Raw genomic sequence first — 14,606 nt, 5'->3', positions numbered from 1 at the left:
ATATTATTAAGCTGGTAATCATAAGGACAATTTATTGAACTGCCATGGATTTTGAATTTGTACATTTCATATTCTTATTATAAACAATAAATTGTATGCAATGGTAATTATAATAGTAATCTATAGTATGATATATAAGATATTACAGAAAATATGTGCTGTAATATGTAAGATATTATACAGATTATATAATGCATAATGTAAACACATACTATCTCCTATGTAAAATACATCTATGAGATGAGAGTAATGACAAAGCCTATTATGTGCCAGGCACTATTTGAAAAATTCTACATGCACTGACTCATTCAGTCTTTGCAAAGATCTAAGCGATAGAGAGAAAAGAGTGGAGATTTGAACACAGGCAATTTGGCACCCAGGTCCCAGCCCCTAACCAATATGTGATTCATCTCTATTGTGATCATAGTCCACAATGGCAACTATTATCATTGCTGTTATTATTAAGTCAGAATAAGAATTGTGCAGCATATGTCCAACCTGTTACCTTCTCTGCACCTCAGCTTCCAACCTAGTAATCTGCCTGAGTAACCTCTCTCTCTCCATGTAGCTCTGACTCTCTCTGGTCTTTATCTAAGAAGTGCTTGTAGAACATCTTAACATTCTCAAGTTACTGAATACATTTGTTTAAAAGGAAATTTCTTTGTCTAAAATTTGTGAATGATTTTAAAACTTTGTCTAGGCTTTTAATAACATAGATAATAGTAATAACAAAACTGTGAAGAATAGTTTTCTCTACTCAACATATATTTACAAATGTAGTTATTCCTTTCCCTGAGTATATAAGTTTGCACACACAGTTTAGCAAACTTCCAGGCAATCAGTGTCCATTAAAAAATAAAAATCTGGAAAAAATTCTGGCAGGGTAAACCAATTAAGGCAGGGTAAAACTTTAAGAAACAAATGACACTAGGGGTGCCTGGGTGGCTCAGCCAGTTGAGTGTCCAACTTCGGCTCAGGTCATGATCTCGTGGTTTATGAGTTCGAGCCCCGCGTCGGGCTCTGTGCTGACAGCTCAGAGCCTGGAGCTTGCTTCGGATTGTGTGTCTTCCTCTCTCTCTGCCCCTCTCCCACTCTTTCTCTCTCTGAAAAATAAATAAACATTAAAAATTTTAAAAAAAGAAACAAATGACACTAGTTTCCTCTAGCGAAATGTTTCTTTGACACTTTCACTTACTCTTATTAAATATCACCAGTAAAATTCCACCTTGGCCACTTGAATCACCACCTGTGCCTTCTTTAACCTGTGCCATCTGGATTTTATTATCATTGGAATCCTGCAGTTGTCTCCTCAAGGTCACAAATGACTCCTTCATTTTAAATTTAAGTGTGCATTTTCTTAATCCTTATTTCTCTTGACTTCTCTGGAATATTTGATTAAGTGGATCACTTCCCCGAATCAAAATCTATCCCCAACTTTCACTGCATTCTGTTGATCAGGTTTTCCTATTTTATCTTTCCTTCTTGCATCTTCATTTATTCAACAGATACTCATTTAGTACATGCTATAGGCTAGGCCCCGTTCTAGGCAGTGGAGACAGTGACAAATAAGATGAAGTCCCTGCCTACCTAAAGGTTATTGATGTATTTTACCTCCATCAACCCATTCTTGGATCCTTCTCCTTCCCCACAGATACATGTTTTTCCACCTTTTACTTCTTCAAATAATCCCTTTTCATGCTCTTAGCCACTGCTTTTAAACAGATTACTCCCAGTATAATTTTGAATTAGGTAGACATGAGGTTCAAATCCTAGATCCAGTACTTCTTATTAATAATAGCCATTAGTAAGTTACTGAAACACTCTAAGCACTGTTTTTTTCATCTGAAAAATAGAGATAATAATCATATCTATGTCATTATTGTGAGATAAGTTAGAAAATACGTATATAGTGTTTAAATTATCTAGCACTTAACAGCAAGCATGCTATTGTTATTGGTGATTGCTTTCTTATTCCTTTAGTCTCTTATCCATATTCTTATCCTTGTGGTCAACCTCCACTAGATCGTTTGCAGCTGTTCATTAAACCACCCCCTCCTTTTGGATGACTATGCTACCTCAAATTCTATGTGTCTTTTCTTGTATGTTAGCTCTCCACTTAAATTGTTCATTTAGATCACTGTCTGTATCTTCTTCAGGTCACTAGAGTTGAAAATTATGGACTCCTACATCTCCATAAGCCTACAGGAACAATCACTATTGAAACTTTTAGGCATTTTGAGGACAAGATCCAGTTTTTCTTCATCATAGTATACCCAAGTGTAACACAGAATCAATGCCCCAAAATGCTGTTTGAGTAAAAACTAAGTGAATGAATCAGTTAGAATTGGAGAGGAGGAAAGAGTAGCTAGATTGGGTTGAGGCCAAAGAGTAGGTACAGATTGGTTAAGGGATTAGTAGAAGGGGAACCTTGGGACAGGGAGTGGAATTTCAATTTATAATCTTGGATGTGGGTCAATTCCTAGGGACAATAAAGATACACTGATGGGTGACTGTTGTGAAATTAGAGGAAGAGCCCTCTGGAGAGCAGTTTGCTTAATTTATATGCTCCCAAAGAGGCATCTGTCTCATAGTTCCTTTCACTCTGAGGAAGTACATGGACAATTTGTCCTTTGAATGACAGTTGTTGCCATTGTTTTCATACCCCTTAGCCATTTGTGCTCCAGACTAAGGGCTTCAGGGAAAACACTTGAGGTTTTTCCTTTACTCAGACTTATCACTGTGCCCACACAGCCTGTCTGCCACTGTTGCATCATATCTATACCTTTAGCCAGACTCCACAATGCATTAGCGGTCAACTGCCAGGGGAATGGTGTTCTCCATGTCTAGGACCTTGAATAATCAAACTGCCACATCCCCACTACATCAGTTACAGTGATTACTCTCTGAAGATAATCCTGTTACAGATATGTTTCTCTCCCTGGGTGGACTCTGGGGGAAATGAATCAATTTCTAAATAAATACTATTGTTTTAGAGTAATTGAAATGAGTATAAGTCTTTGATAGCATTGGCTAACTTTCCACAGGGGGAAGAAATGCTTGTCACACTCAAAAGGAATATAGTATGTCATATTCTCCTATTATTGTTCATGACAAAAGTTTAAGCAAATAATATGTTCTCCATATGCTGTGGACCAAATTTTGCCTCTAATGTAATACTGAACCATCAAGACTAATGATTGTAGTATGTAACTATACAGGAGTTAATGTGCAATGAAATATGTAATAGCTAAATATATATGATTTTTAATTATCTTTTCAAATCCATTATCATTATTATTATTATTATTATTATATCACCATTTCAATTAATTAAATATTTAAGAATTCTGAGTCTTATGTTTTGGCAATAAAGTGGTCTGTAATTTTAGATACCTAGTTAGCATTTTTTAAAATTGAACATGCTTAAGTGCCTATTACCATTCAAGATAAAACTTCTTAAAATTTTTTTTATAATCTGACACTGAGACAATTTTCAGCTCACTGATTTAAATTTTTACAGGCAATTTAAGTAATATGATGGAACGTAATCAGAAACAATTCTAATATAAAACTAAATACCCAATAAGATATCTAAACCAAGATTTTTCACATAGTAATTTTTATTTAATTTATCTGTGGGCCTACCTATCCTATTTCTGGTTTTGAAACATATTTGATGCTCTTTTCTTTGAAGCAGACATAATTTTCACTTGACTTTGTTCTACCTATCTCTATCAGGTATTTTGCAATATGGATCTTAATGGGGGAGGTTGGACCGTAATACAACATCGCGAAGATGGAAGTCTGGATTTCCAAAGAGGTTGGAAAGATTATAAAATGGTAAGATGGAAGAATTTAGTTTTTTGATGTTTTATCATGAGGTTACCTTCACCACACTGTGTGATAAGCCCTTGTACTTTTAGGTGTTTTTTCAGTTATTTTAAAAATAAAATGATACATTAGTCACATTATTTTTATTAAACACAAAACACTCATAAATCATTTTCAGTAAATGATTTCCATATGTGCATCAGAAAGAAAAATGTATTACTGAAATTATTTGGTCAACTGTTATGTATTATCTGGATTTGTTCCTGGTTGAATGAGGGTGGGGAAACCTAGAACTCAGACCCAGGTTGAGTACATGATCCAGGTCAAAGGAGGTGTGCATGGCTCTGGATTATGGAGAGGTACTTCCAGTGGCCTCACTCATGTAGCTGGCAAGTTGTTGCTGGGTGCTGACTAAGAGCTCCTTCGTGTGGCTGGGTTGGGCTTCTCCCAGTATGGTGATCCAGGGTTATCAGACTTCTTATGTGACAGTTGGCATCCCTCAAGCACAAAAATAAATCTTTTTAAGGTTTATTAGACCCAGAAATGGTACTGTATCACTTCTACTGCTTCCTTTGGTTAAAGTTAATGAGAGGGCCAGTCTACATTCAAGATTCAAGGAGTACACAAGGGTGTGAACTGTGAAGCATGGTTCACTGGGCCAGTCTACATTCAAGATTCAAGGAGTACACAAGGGTGTGAACTGTGAAGCATGGTTCACTGGGCCAGTCTACATTCAAGATTCAAGGAGTACACAAGGGTGTGAACTGTGAAGCATGGTTCACTGGGGTCTCCAGAATTATAGCAGACATCACTGGTCACCATCACTATCATTGTAGCTAATCTTTCTAATGCTTAATATGACACAGCCCTATACATAAATTCTTATTCATTGTTTATATCAAACCTATTAGCTGTCTCCATTTTAAGAGGAAAGTCAGCAAGTTGGGAGATCAACTTTTTGAAGATAATATAGTAGATAGTTTATATTTTTTTAATCTTTATTTTTGAGAGAGAGAGAGAAAGAGAGAGAGAGAGAGAGAGAGAGAGTGGGGGAGGAGCAGAGAGAGAGGGAGGCACAGAATCCAAAGCAGGCTCCGGGCTCCACACTGTCAGCACAGAGCCCAATGTGGGCCTCCAACTCAAGAACCGTGAGATCATGACCTGAGCCAAAGTCAGACACTCAACCAACTGAGCCACCCAGGAGCTCCTATAGTAGATACTTTAAATAATGCACAATCCAATAGTCATAGAGTCAATGCCTACTAAATTAACTATTAAAATCTGCTGACAGAATGTCAAGATGCAATAATGGAAGAGGCTTCCATTTATGGACTAATTCCATAATTTACATCTAAATGTTCTGGGTAATTCTTGTTTTGACTAGCTTTTGACAAATTCCCCTCTCAGAAGGTTAAAGAAAAGGTGAAGAGAAATGTATGAGTCTAAGCTCTGTCTTAATATTCTTATAGAAAATGTGTGAAAACTGTAGCTAATAGACATCACACTGTACACATTAGTAGGTTCATAGTTGGTCAAATGACAGTTAAAATGATTTGAATAAATGAAGGGCATCTCTTGTGGTGTCTCTGTGTCTACTATATTTATTATCAGATACATAGTTGAATACTCTGAATGTAGGTTAATAAAGTTTAGAGTTATACAAAGTTGGAACCTTAATGTCTTCAAAAAAGCATGAATTCAAGGTAGAAAGGAAAGCTACAACCAACAAGATAGAATTCTACAGAGATAAATGTAGTCTTCCACCTAGACCAAAAATACACAAAGTTAAGTAAGAGTATAGGATGAAAGTGACAAATTAGCTTAAGAACCTGGTATTTAAAGGATGGATATATTTACCTGACTATAAGCTCATTTTGTGTTGTTAGCTATTAAAAACCAAGACCAGTGTGCTCAGTCTATTTAATAGTTTATTGTCTCAAAAAATGCAGACTCACTGGTGTCTACTGTAGTCTGATTCCATCATTAATAATGCTTTAAATTCTTGTGGATTTTGAACAAGTGAACTTATCCTATAAGGTGCAAGCACTGAATGGATGGGGCTGTAACCTGAAGGGAAAGCAAAGCATTTAGGTAAAAACTGTCTGATAGCTATTTAAATTGACTGGGTGGAGATAGGTGGTACTAGAGCCTGCTCCTTACCGTGTGGTCCAGAAACCAGCAGCACTAGCATTGTCTGGGAGCTTCTGAGAAATGCAGCATCTCAAGCTCCATCCCTGAGTTAGAATCTAAATTTTAACACTGCTTTAAAGAAGGAAGCCCCATAATGAGTGGAAGAACATTCCAGAGAGGCAAAATTTGACCGAGTATGAACAAAAGTCTCTGATGATTCTTTCCAACATGAATGGACTGCCTATTAAGTGGTGAAGACCTCTCTTCAGTGGAAACACTCCAGTAGAATGTAAATCACCAGATTATAACAGAGAATATTAGTTCCACTTCAAGGTCTCTTTCTACTTATGTGATTCTAAGAACATATGGGAAACATTTCATCTAAATTCTCAAAAAAAGGGGCCTTGAATTATGTCTGTATCAACAGTTTGAATCTTCACCCTGCCATTTGCAAATGGAGTGTTTTAGGCAAATCATTTAACCTATACCTAACTTACCAGTTAAAAGGGGACATTAGGGGCGCCTGGGTGGCGCAGTCGGTTAAGCGTCCGACTTCAGCCAGGTCACGATCTCGCGGTCCGTGAGTTCGAAGCCCCGCGTCAGGCTCTGGGCCGATGGCTCGGAGCCTGGAGCCTGTTTCCCATTCTGTGTCTCCCTCTCTCTCTGCCCCTCCCCCGTTCATGCTCTGTCTCTCTCTGTCCCAAAAATAAATAAAAAATGTTGAAAAAAAAATTTTAAATAAAATAAAATAAAAGGGGACATTAATGATAATACCTCACCTGCCTTGCAGGGATGTTGTGAGGATTAGATATAAATAAAACACTTGACATACTACATTTTCAATAAACAGTAGTTATTACCCAAGAATAAGACATCAAAGAGTGCAAAATTTTTACTTGCCAAAAATATTATTTTGCAAACTATCTTATCTCAGGATTATTTAAACCACTAAAACGGAATGTGAAGAAGTCATCTGAGAATCAGACTGTAGATACAGGTTCAGGCAAATCTGAAAAACATTATTATTAATATCAATGATAATAGAAAAATGAATATAAAGTGATCATCATGATGACTTTCCATAATGCTGAATTATTATTTGTAAGCACCTGCTGCCTTGGCAAACTAGACACATTAAGTAAGACAGACTGACCTGAAGTATGGCAATGATTCATGTCTTATAAGTATTTATGTATTTTAAGCAACTTTTTTCGATGTTTGACTGAGACTGAATTATTCTTTAATTATAGCTTTGGGGAAGTTTACCTCTCCCCCCTCCCCCCCTTTTTTTAAATACAAAGACTATCCTATTTCATTCAAACTAGAACAATTTATCAGCTGAGTGTCAATTCTACATGGTCAGAAAATTGAGAGAAGTGTCAAAATCTGAAACATTTTGGCAAAAATGAGTCTGACTGATTTTTTGTTTTAATTGAGAGAATTCATCACATGTCACAACTTGGTTAACTTTCACCAAAACACATGGTAGAAAGTGTTCCCATTGTTTTCCTCCAGAGATTTTTACCTCTGGACAAAATAAGGACTCCCAACAAGAATGGATGTAGGTTCCTTCCGCCAACTCTTCTCAGTCACACCCACTTCTGTTCCTAACATCAGAAGAGCTGGCTGCTAGGGTGTTGGATCCTTTGGGAAAACACAAACTTCTTGGCATGCCCCACCTCCTCCTCAATCTTTACGAGTCTACTGTTATACACTAAGATGCTTCACCTCTTTCTTGAGTGCTGAGTACAGAAATAAAATTTCATCCTGCCTTCCTTTCTGCCTCGCCTCTCTCCTTCCCTTTATTCTGGTTGATATCTATGGGCTGCCTTTTGCCTCATAAGGTTTCCAGAACAATATGTTAAAATTATCAGCACATGAATTACAGATTCATATTGTAATTTATTATTTTTAAACCTCTCTCACCAGGGAAGATTTGCAACTTATTTGATTCTTAACATTGGCTTTAAGCCTACAAAAGCCTTTTACCTGAGCTTTGTTTTCACTTAACCTTCCTTATGAGGGGATTCAGCAAAATCTGGTTTATGGATTTGTAAAGATGTTTGCAGAGAGGGAAGTCTGCAGTGGGCCTTTTTAATGAGGCACTTAGGGAACCATTTTAACTCTTTCAAGCCAGGAGGATACCATTTAGTGGCCTCCAGCAATGGCACTTATCAGCAATACTTTTGCATATATAAAGCCCAGTCAGCTTGGAATTCCAAATAGTACTCTAGTGGCCTAACTTTATGGAAGGTAGTGACTAATGCCCTGGAGACAACCTGGCTTTGTATTGAAAACAATTACCCCATAAACAGAACTTCCTACTGACACAAATATTCGGTCTGAGCACCATACCTTCTGGGAGTTCTTTGAGCACCATACCTTCTTAGAGCTCTTTGTTTCTGGAAAGAAATTAAGAACATATTTTCAACTGCTTTTTAACATCTTCACATTAAAAAGAGAAAAATATATATAAGAAATTTAAAATGTTGAAGTAAATCATTCTTTTGATCTTTCTTGGGATGAATGTCTCAGCAGTTACAGGAAAAGATACGTGATTGAATTGTGTATTAAAGCACCTCTGAGAAAAGCCATAGATCAGTAACCCTGCCTTCATATCTGTTTTCTTTAATCATTTGTATGGAAAAAAGATGAAACCCATAAAATACATCGACTGTGTCTGGTTTCAATTGTGTTTCAGCTATAGAAAGTCAACACTTCCTAGAAGCATTATCCGACAAAAAAAAAAAAAAAAAAAAGCAACAAAGTATAGAGACAATTATTTTATTAACTTGGGAACATACAACCAAAACTGAATATTTCTGCAGGTCTTGGCCAAAATTAATGAATATTGATCTTTCCTCTGTGTGTATTTTTTTTTTTAACAATATGCAGTTTTTAAGGCCAACTTTAAGTATTAGATTAGGTTAAATTCCAGTGTCTGTTTTTGCCTTTCATTAAAGGGCTAAAAGAGGAAGAACATTGATTAACAATCTATCTGAAATTTTACATGTGATTGTGATTGAAGTAACTAAACATAATAGTTTCCATGAAAAGATATGACCTAGCATTGTCGGATTTTTATTACTATTTTTTATTCTTTTGATAAAGACTTGCTGCTTTTTTAGTGTTAGCACTAAAATTTGTATAAGCTTTTATTTTTATTTATACAGATGTTACAGGTTCTTTGGAGTAAAATATAGACCTATGGTAATCCGGTATGTGTATGATAAAGTATGAGCCTGTTTTTTTTGGATGTGGCCATCTCTATATTTTAGGGATCAACATACTTTTTTTTCAAGGACAGTCCCATAATACATTATCAAATTGTGTCTCCTGATATGGAGCTCCATATGAAGATGAGGTTTTATGCCTCTCTCTTTCCTGTGTACCATTCAGATAATTTCATCTGGTTACTATATTCTTCCTCATTTGCATTCAGAATAGCTGTTCCACATCATAATTATATGATTCCCCACCTATGGTACAAAGCAGACTCATCCATGGCACCTTTCAAAAACGTACATATCTCTAAGCACACCCCAGACATATTGAGTCAGAACCTCCATGTGGGAACCAAGTCATCTTATTTTTAAAAAGCTCCACAGCTGGTTCTGATATGCACTCCTGGTTGAAAGCAACTGTCAAAGCTATGAATTTATTGGCATGAGTTTAAAATCTCAAAAATTACCTCTTTTGCAGTTCTTAAAACTTATGAGATATAGACAGAAAGAGATGAAAAGAACTAGGACTAAGGGACAGTTGGAGGACACAGCTTCTCTCTCCATTAGGAAGCAGAAGTAAAAATAAGAGAGTAGTCTACACTTTGGTTTATGTCAACCAGTGTCAACCAGTTGGTTTTAATTTCTTATTTATTTTTTCTTTATTTTTAAAAATGTTTATTTACTTATTTTGAGAGAGAGAGAAAGCACACGCAAACTGGGGAGGGGCCGAGAGAGAGAGAGAGGAGAGAGCAAATCCTATACAGGTTCTGTGCTGTCAGTGTGGAGCCTGAAACGGGGCTTGGTCCCATGAACCATGAGATCATGACCTGAGCTGAAGTCAGGAGTCGGACACTTAACTGACTGAGCCACACAGGCACCCCTAATTTCTTATTTAATAATTCTTGGATTAAAATGACAGTACTTATTTATATAAACCCAACACTCAACTTGCCGTAAGAATACATTAGTTCCTAGCATCGAAAAACCTTTTAAATAATTGTTTCAGTATCCCCTTATTCATTTCCAGGCTAAGACATAGTCCTGGATTGTTTTTGTTCCCTTTTGCATACAGAGTAGAATGAAACCTGCTTCTCCTCAAATAGCTCACAGTCTGGTGGGAGAGAGGCAAGTGAACAGAACATTAGTATGTATTGTGATATATCCTTTAACTATAATAACAACAACTAGATTTTTGTTGTTCTCATGTATCAGCATTGAGCTAAATGCTTTCAATATATTATTTCTCTCTCACAACCTTATATATGGAAATGACATTTTTAATCCCTGTTTTGCAGATAAGGAAACTGAGGCTAAAAACTAATAATCGGAGGTTCCACAGCAAATATGAGACAGAGCAATGCTTCAAATTGGAGTAGAGATAGGGAGTAGAAGATATTTAATCAAAGCCAAGCCTTTATTTCTAGGCATTAGATCTGTAGTCTGCCTGATAAACTATGCAATAGACAGTTTACTAATGTGGGAACCCATTTTCCCTTCTTTGACTTATTTTTCATCTTCATGATGAAACAGTGTTTTCTGCATGGCTGCCCTTAGCTTTTAGAAAGTTCCCTCCCTACCCTCCCTCTCTAACAGTCATTTTGATTCATTGTAGCCGAACATCTTGTTCCCACCATGCACCATGTTTAGACAGTTTATCTGGCAAGGTGCATGGAATAGAATTTTTATTTATAAAATCAAATTTTGTTGTTTTCCTTTCAGTTGCTTCTTCTCTTTTCACTCAGAAAAAGCAAACTGTTTAGGAAAGGATGTTAAGCTCCACTCAGAGGAGGTACAAGACTGCGTGCCACGCTGGGGACAGAGGCTCTCATAGGAATGACACTAATCTGTTTTTTGAGGCTCACTGGAGATCACTGCCCTTTTTCCCTAGGGAAGCTGAGCAGTTTTATCCCTGCAGTGCTTTCAGCAGCATGGAAATATGTGACCTAAAACTTAACACTTCATCATTCCCAGCTTCCTTATTCACATTTAGTATAATTGCTGAATCCCTTCTAACTGCGCACCAGAGGGAATCCTCAAGTGGCTAGAGAGTTGACGCGTCTAAGCTGAGAAGAAAATGCAAGGAAAAATCCCAGCAGTCTTCTTTCTCCTCCCAGTGGCTGCTGCAACTGAGAATGTGCTAATTCTTTGACTTTCAGTGCCCTGTAGCTTTTTGTTTTGCTTATTCATTGGAGAAGGTAAGCTTCACTCTTCTTTCTGGTATGTAGCCTTGCTGCCACGAAAATGTGTAAAATTCTTAGCACATCCTAAATTGCTCTGATATTCTCTGCCACTGTGGAACTTTGGCAAAGTATGACTTGTGCATCTCGGAAACAGAGAAGCAAGGGAGCACTGGAATACTGACTTCTGGGGGTCCTATATCTTTGCTCTGAGCTACAGGACCTCAGGGGAGAATATATGCTTCAGGGGAGCATATACCACTACAATTTGAATGAAGAGTGTTGAGTTAATTAAAAACTAAGTTAAATTTGGGAATAATCTTAAAAGTGTGCTTCTATATGTTAATGAATTTTGTTTTAATTTTAAGTATAAAATTATATATTCATTTACACATTATTGAAAATGTAGGGCCAGAGTCTGGAATTCTGGGTCAGTGGTTCTTTTTTAGAACTTTCCCATAATTAAATGCATCAAAGTTCTACCTTCTGTTTTTTTGTTTTTGTTTTTATTTTGTGTTTTGTTTTCACTAGAGCAAATAAGACACCTGCAAAGCAACATAAGTTAAAATCTTCTAATGTTTTATTATTTTTCTAGTCTTTTGGAGTAATTGTAACAAACATAACTCTAAAGCATTTTTTTAGTGATTTGCTTTTATTGAGCAAACCTAATATTTAAATTAGGTTTTATCAAAAACAAAACAGAACAAAACAAATGGCTCTTTTCCCACTAATACTTAACTTATTTACATAACATTATAAATCTTATCAGAACAATAATAGAACAGGCATAAATGGTTTGGGGACCCAATACTACTGATGTTTAGTAAGTAACTCAATTGGCAGAGACAGTAGCACACAAATGTATTTAATGCATTTAGTATCCTCTGGGCATATACGCGCACGCGCGCACACACACACACATATACATGCATACATAAACTTATATATTTTAAGTTCATTTATTTTGAGAGAGAAAGAGAGAGCACACACAAGCAGGGGAAGGGCAGAGAGAGGGAGAGAGATAATCCCAAACAGTCTCTGCACTGTCCGCATAGAGCCCGATGCAGGGCTCAAACTCATGAACCATAAGATCACGACCTGAGCCAAAATCAGGAGTCTGGCACTTAAACTGAGCCACGCAAGTGTGGCAATCAATATATGTCAAATAAGGAGTGTGTTAAGTTTGTTAAAGGAGAAATCCGTTAAGAATACTTCTACTATAGTTATAATTCTATAAAGTTGATATACATTAAATTTGAAAAAAGAACAAGATTTTCAGATTCTATCGTCTGTATTGGGAAAATGAGAATTGCTGTGATTATCTCAGTACTACCGTCTCACTTCTTAAAAGTAAAACCTTTGTAAATGATTGCCTCCATTAACAGAATGTTTCTTTCTGAAACATCAGGGTGTATATCCTGCTATGCTGGAGGTGTGTCTTTCAGATATCAACGTGCCTGGGACAAATGGGGAGGTTGTTTGGACATAGATTCATGGGGCTGGTTCTCAAATATTTTGATTCTCTGTGCAGCCAGGAAATTTTTTTTTTTCAGCCAGAGCTCCAGTGATCATGATTCAGTGGGCACTTTAAACAACAAGAATTATATTGTTTTTGTTTGTTTGTTTGTTTGTTTGTTTTGTTTGTTTTGTTTTTAAATGCTCAGAAGTGTTTTGTCAGTGCAGTACGGGCTAAGGCACAGCATGTTGTCTCCAGGAGCTTCAGGGGCAGGAGGATACCAGAGAAGCAAGCCCTCTTCGGAGCTGGGCATACAGGCTCCCTTTTGGCCTGGGTGCTGGGCTTTAGACCCTAGCCCCAGAAGAGCCAAGGCTGTGTTGAAGAGGTTGATGCGAGTGGAGCTGACTGTGATGAGTGTTGATTTCAGGCCCAGGCTCTGGAGCAGTTTTACCTGCATCTCTGGCCCAGCCACAACAAGGTCCCTGATGGTGCCAGGGCCCAGGGCCATTGTAATCTGCTTGAACTTCACCTCGATTCAGCTGTCTGCTGGGTCTTGCTCACCTCCAGCTCCAGCTGGGCCCAGGGACAGACCAGTTCTAGCTCTCGCACTTCCTGTACCCACTGGAGCTCCACCTTCATCTCAATGGCGAAAGCCTCTCCTTTCCACTTGGCCTGCAGCACAGTGCCTTCTTCCTGGATGTGCAGGGTCTCTGCATGGGGCTCCGCCCTCGCCTTGGTAGTTCCACTGCTCTCCACAACAGTGCTCAGAGCCTCCACTCCAAGAATTATGTTTAATTACTTCTCTGAATGTCATTATTAAATGCTATAGTGTTTTCCTCCCTCCTTACCTCCCTTCTTCAAACTTCAATAAAGCATATGGAGTACTGGGTGTATGCTAACACTCTGTAGTCTTTGAGGCTTCACAGATATAGCACAGCTTCTGTCCTCAAGGAGCTCACAGTTTGGTCAGTAAGACAAACATGCAGTTCAAGAATTACATTAAACTTCAAGCGTTGCCAAAGAATACTTTTTGAGGATTCGAAAACTGAATATCCTAATCTAGAATGTCAGTAGTTTCACATCACCAACATTGAGAGTTGGCTTTCCTTGGGGGACCACTTCTTTTTTTTCACCCACAAAGAAACTATTCTTGAACATTTAACAACCGTGACTGGAATTGCTCTAATGAAAATAAGAGCCATGTTAAGATTCAGGTGCAAAGCAGCCAGCTAGGCTCACTCACTAGCTCTTACATGTCAACCTTCTGCTTCAAAACCCAAATCCATAACGAGAGAGCATTTAAATGATTCCCGTCCTGGGTTTACAGGTTTGCTTATTAACATTTAAAAATGAAAATGTTAAAGCTAGAAAAGTCAAAGGTCTAGTAGTAATATGTTTAAGTTATTATCTGAGTATAATTTGACTCCTGAAAAATAATAACAGCAACAACAACAAAAACAATAATAATATTGTTAAATATCTTGTCCAAGAATATCCTGATAGTATTCATTGAAAACGTTTGAATTATGTTCAAAATGCTCCATTAGCTAGTATTTTAGAAACATTTCCAAAAGCAGTCTGTGACTGAGAAGTGTTTACTGGTGAAACCTATTAACCAGATGCATTTAATCTGAAATCATCTGACCTATACAGATTTGAATATCAGCCTTTACTGTAATAAGAATTAGACATAAGCCTCAATGGAGAGAAATGTAGCAGAAAAGTATTGAGTCACTAATTGGAAAAAAGTGTGAAAAATGTCTTTCCCTTTAAAGAAAGTTTTATTAT

At 37.2% G+C, this 14,606-nt stretch overlaps 1 protein-coding gene across 5 annotated transcripts in view; it reads left to right on the top strand.

The window, feature by feature from the left end:
- ANGPT1 (angiopoietin 1) overlaps positions 1 to 14,606 on the top strand; it is a 243,604-nt gene that overhangs the window by 191,443 nt on the left and 37,555 nt on the right. For all 5 annotated transcript variants that reach the window (XM_058698836.1, XM_058698837.1, XM_058698834.1 and 2 more), the window contains one exon: positions 3,739 to 3,840. In XM_058698836.1, the coding sequence (XP_058554819.1) occupies positions 3,739 to 3,840 (102 nt within the window). The remainder of the gene's footprint in view (positions 1 to 3,738; positions 3,841 to 14,606) is intronic.

Source organism: Neofelis nebulosa, chromosome 14, assembly GCF_028018385.1.
Source record: "Neofelis nebulosa isolate mNeoNeb1 chromosome 14, mNeoNeb1.pri, whole genome shotgun sequence".
Classification (NCBI taxonomy): Eukaryota; Metazoa; Chordata; class Mammalia; order Carnivora; family Felidae; genus Neofelis; species Neofelis nebulosa.
Note: the sequence above shows the minus strand (reverse complement) of the source record. Positions and strands in the feature narration are given on the sequence as shown.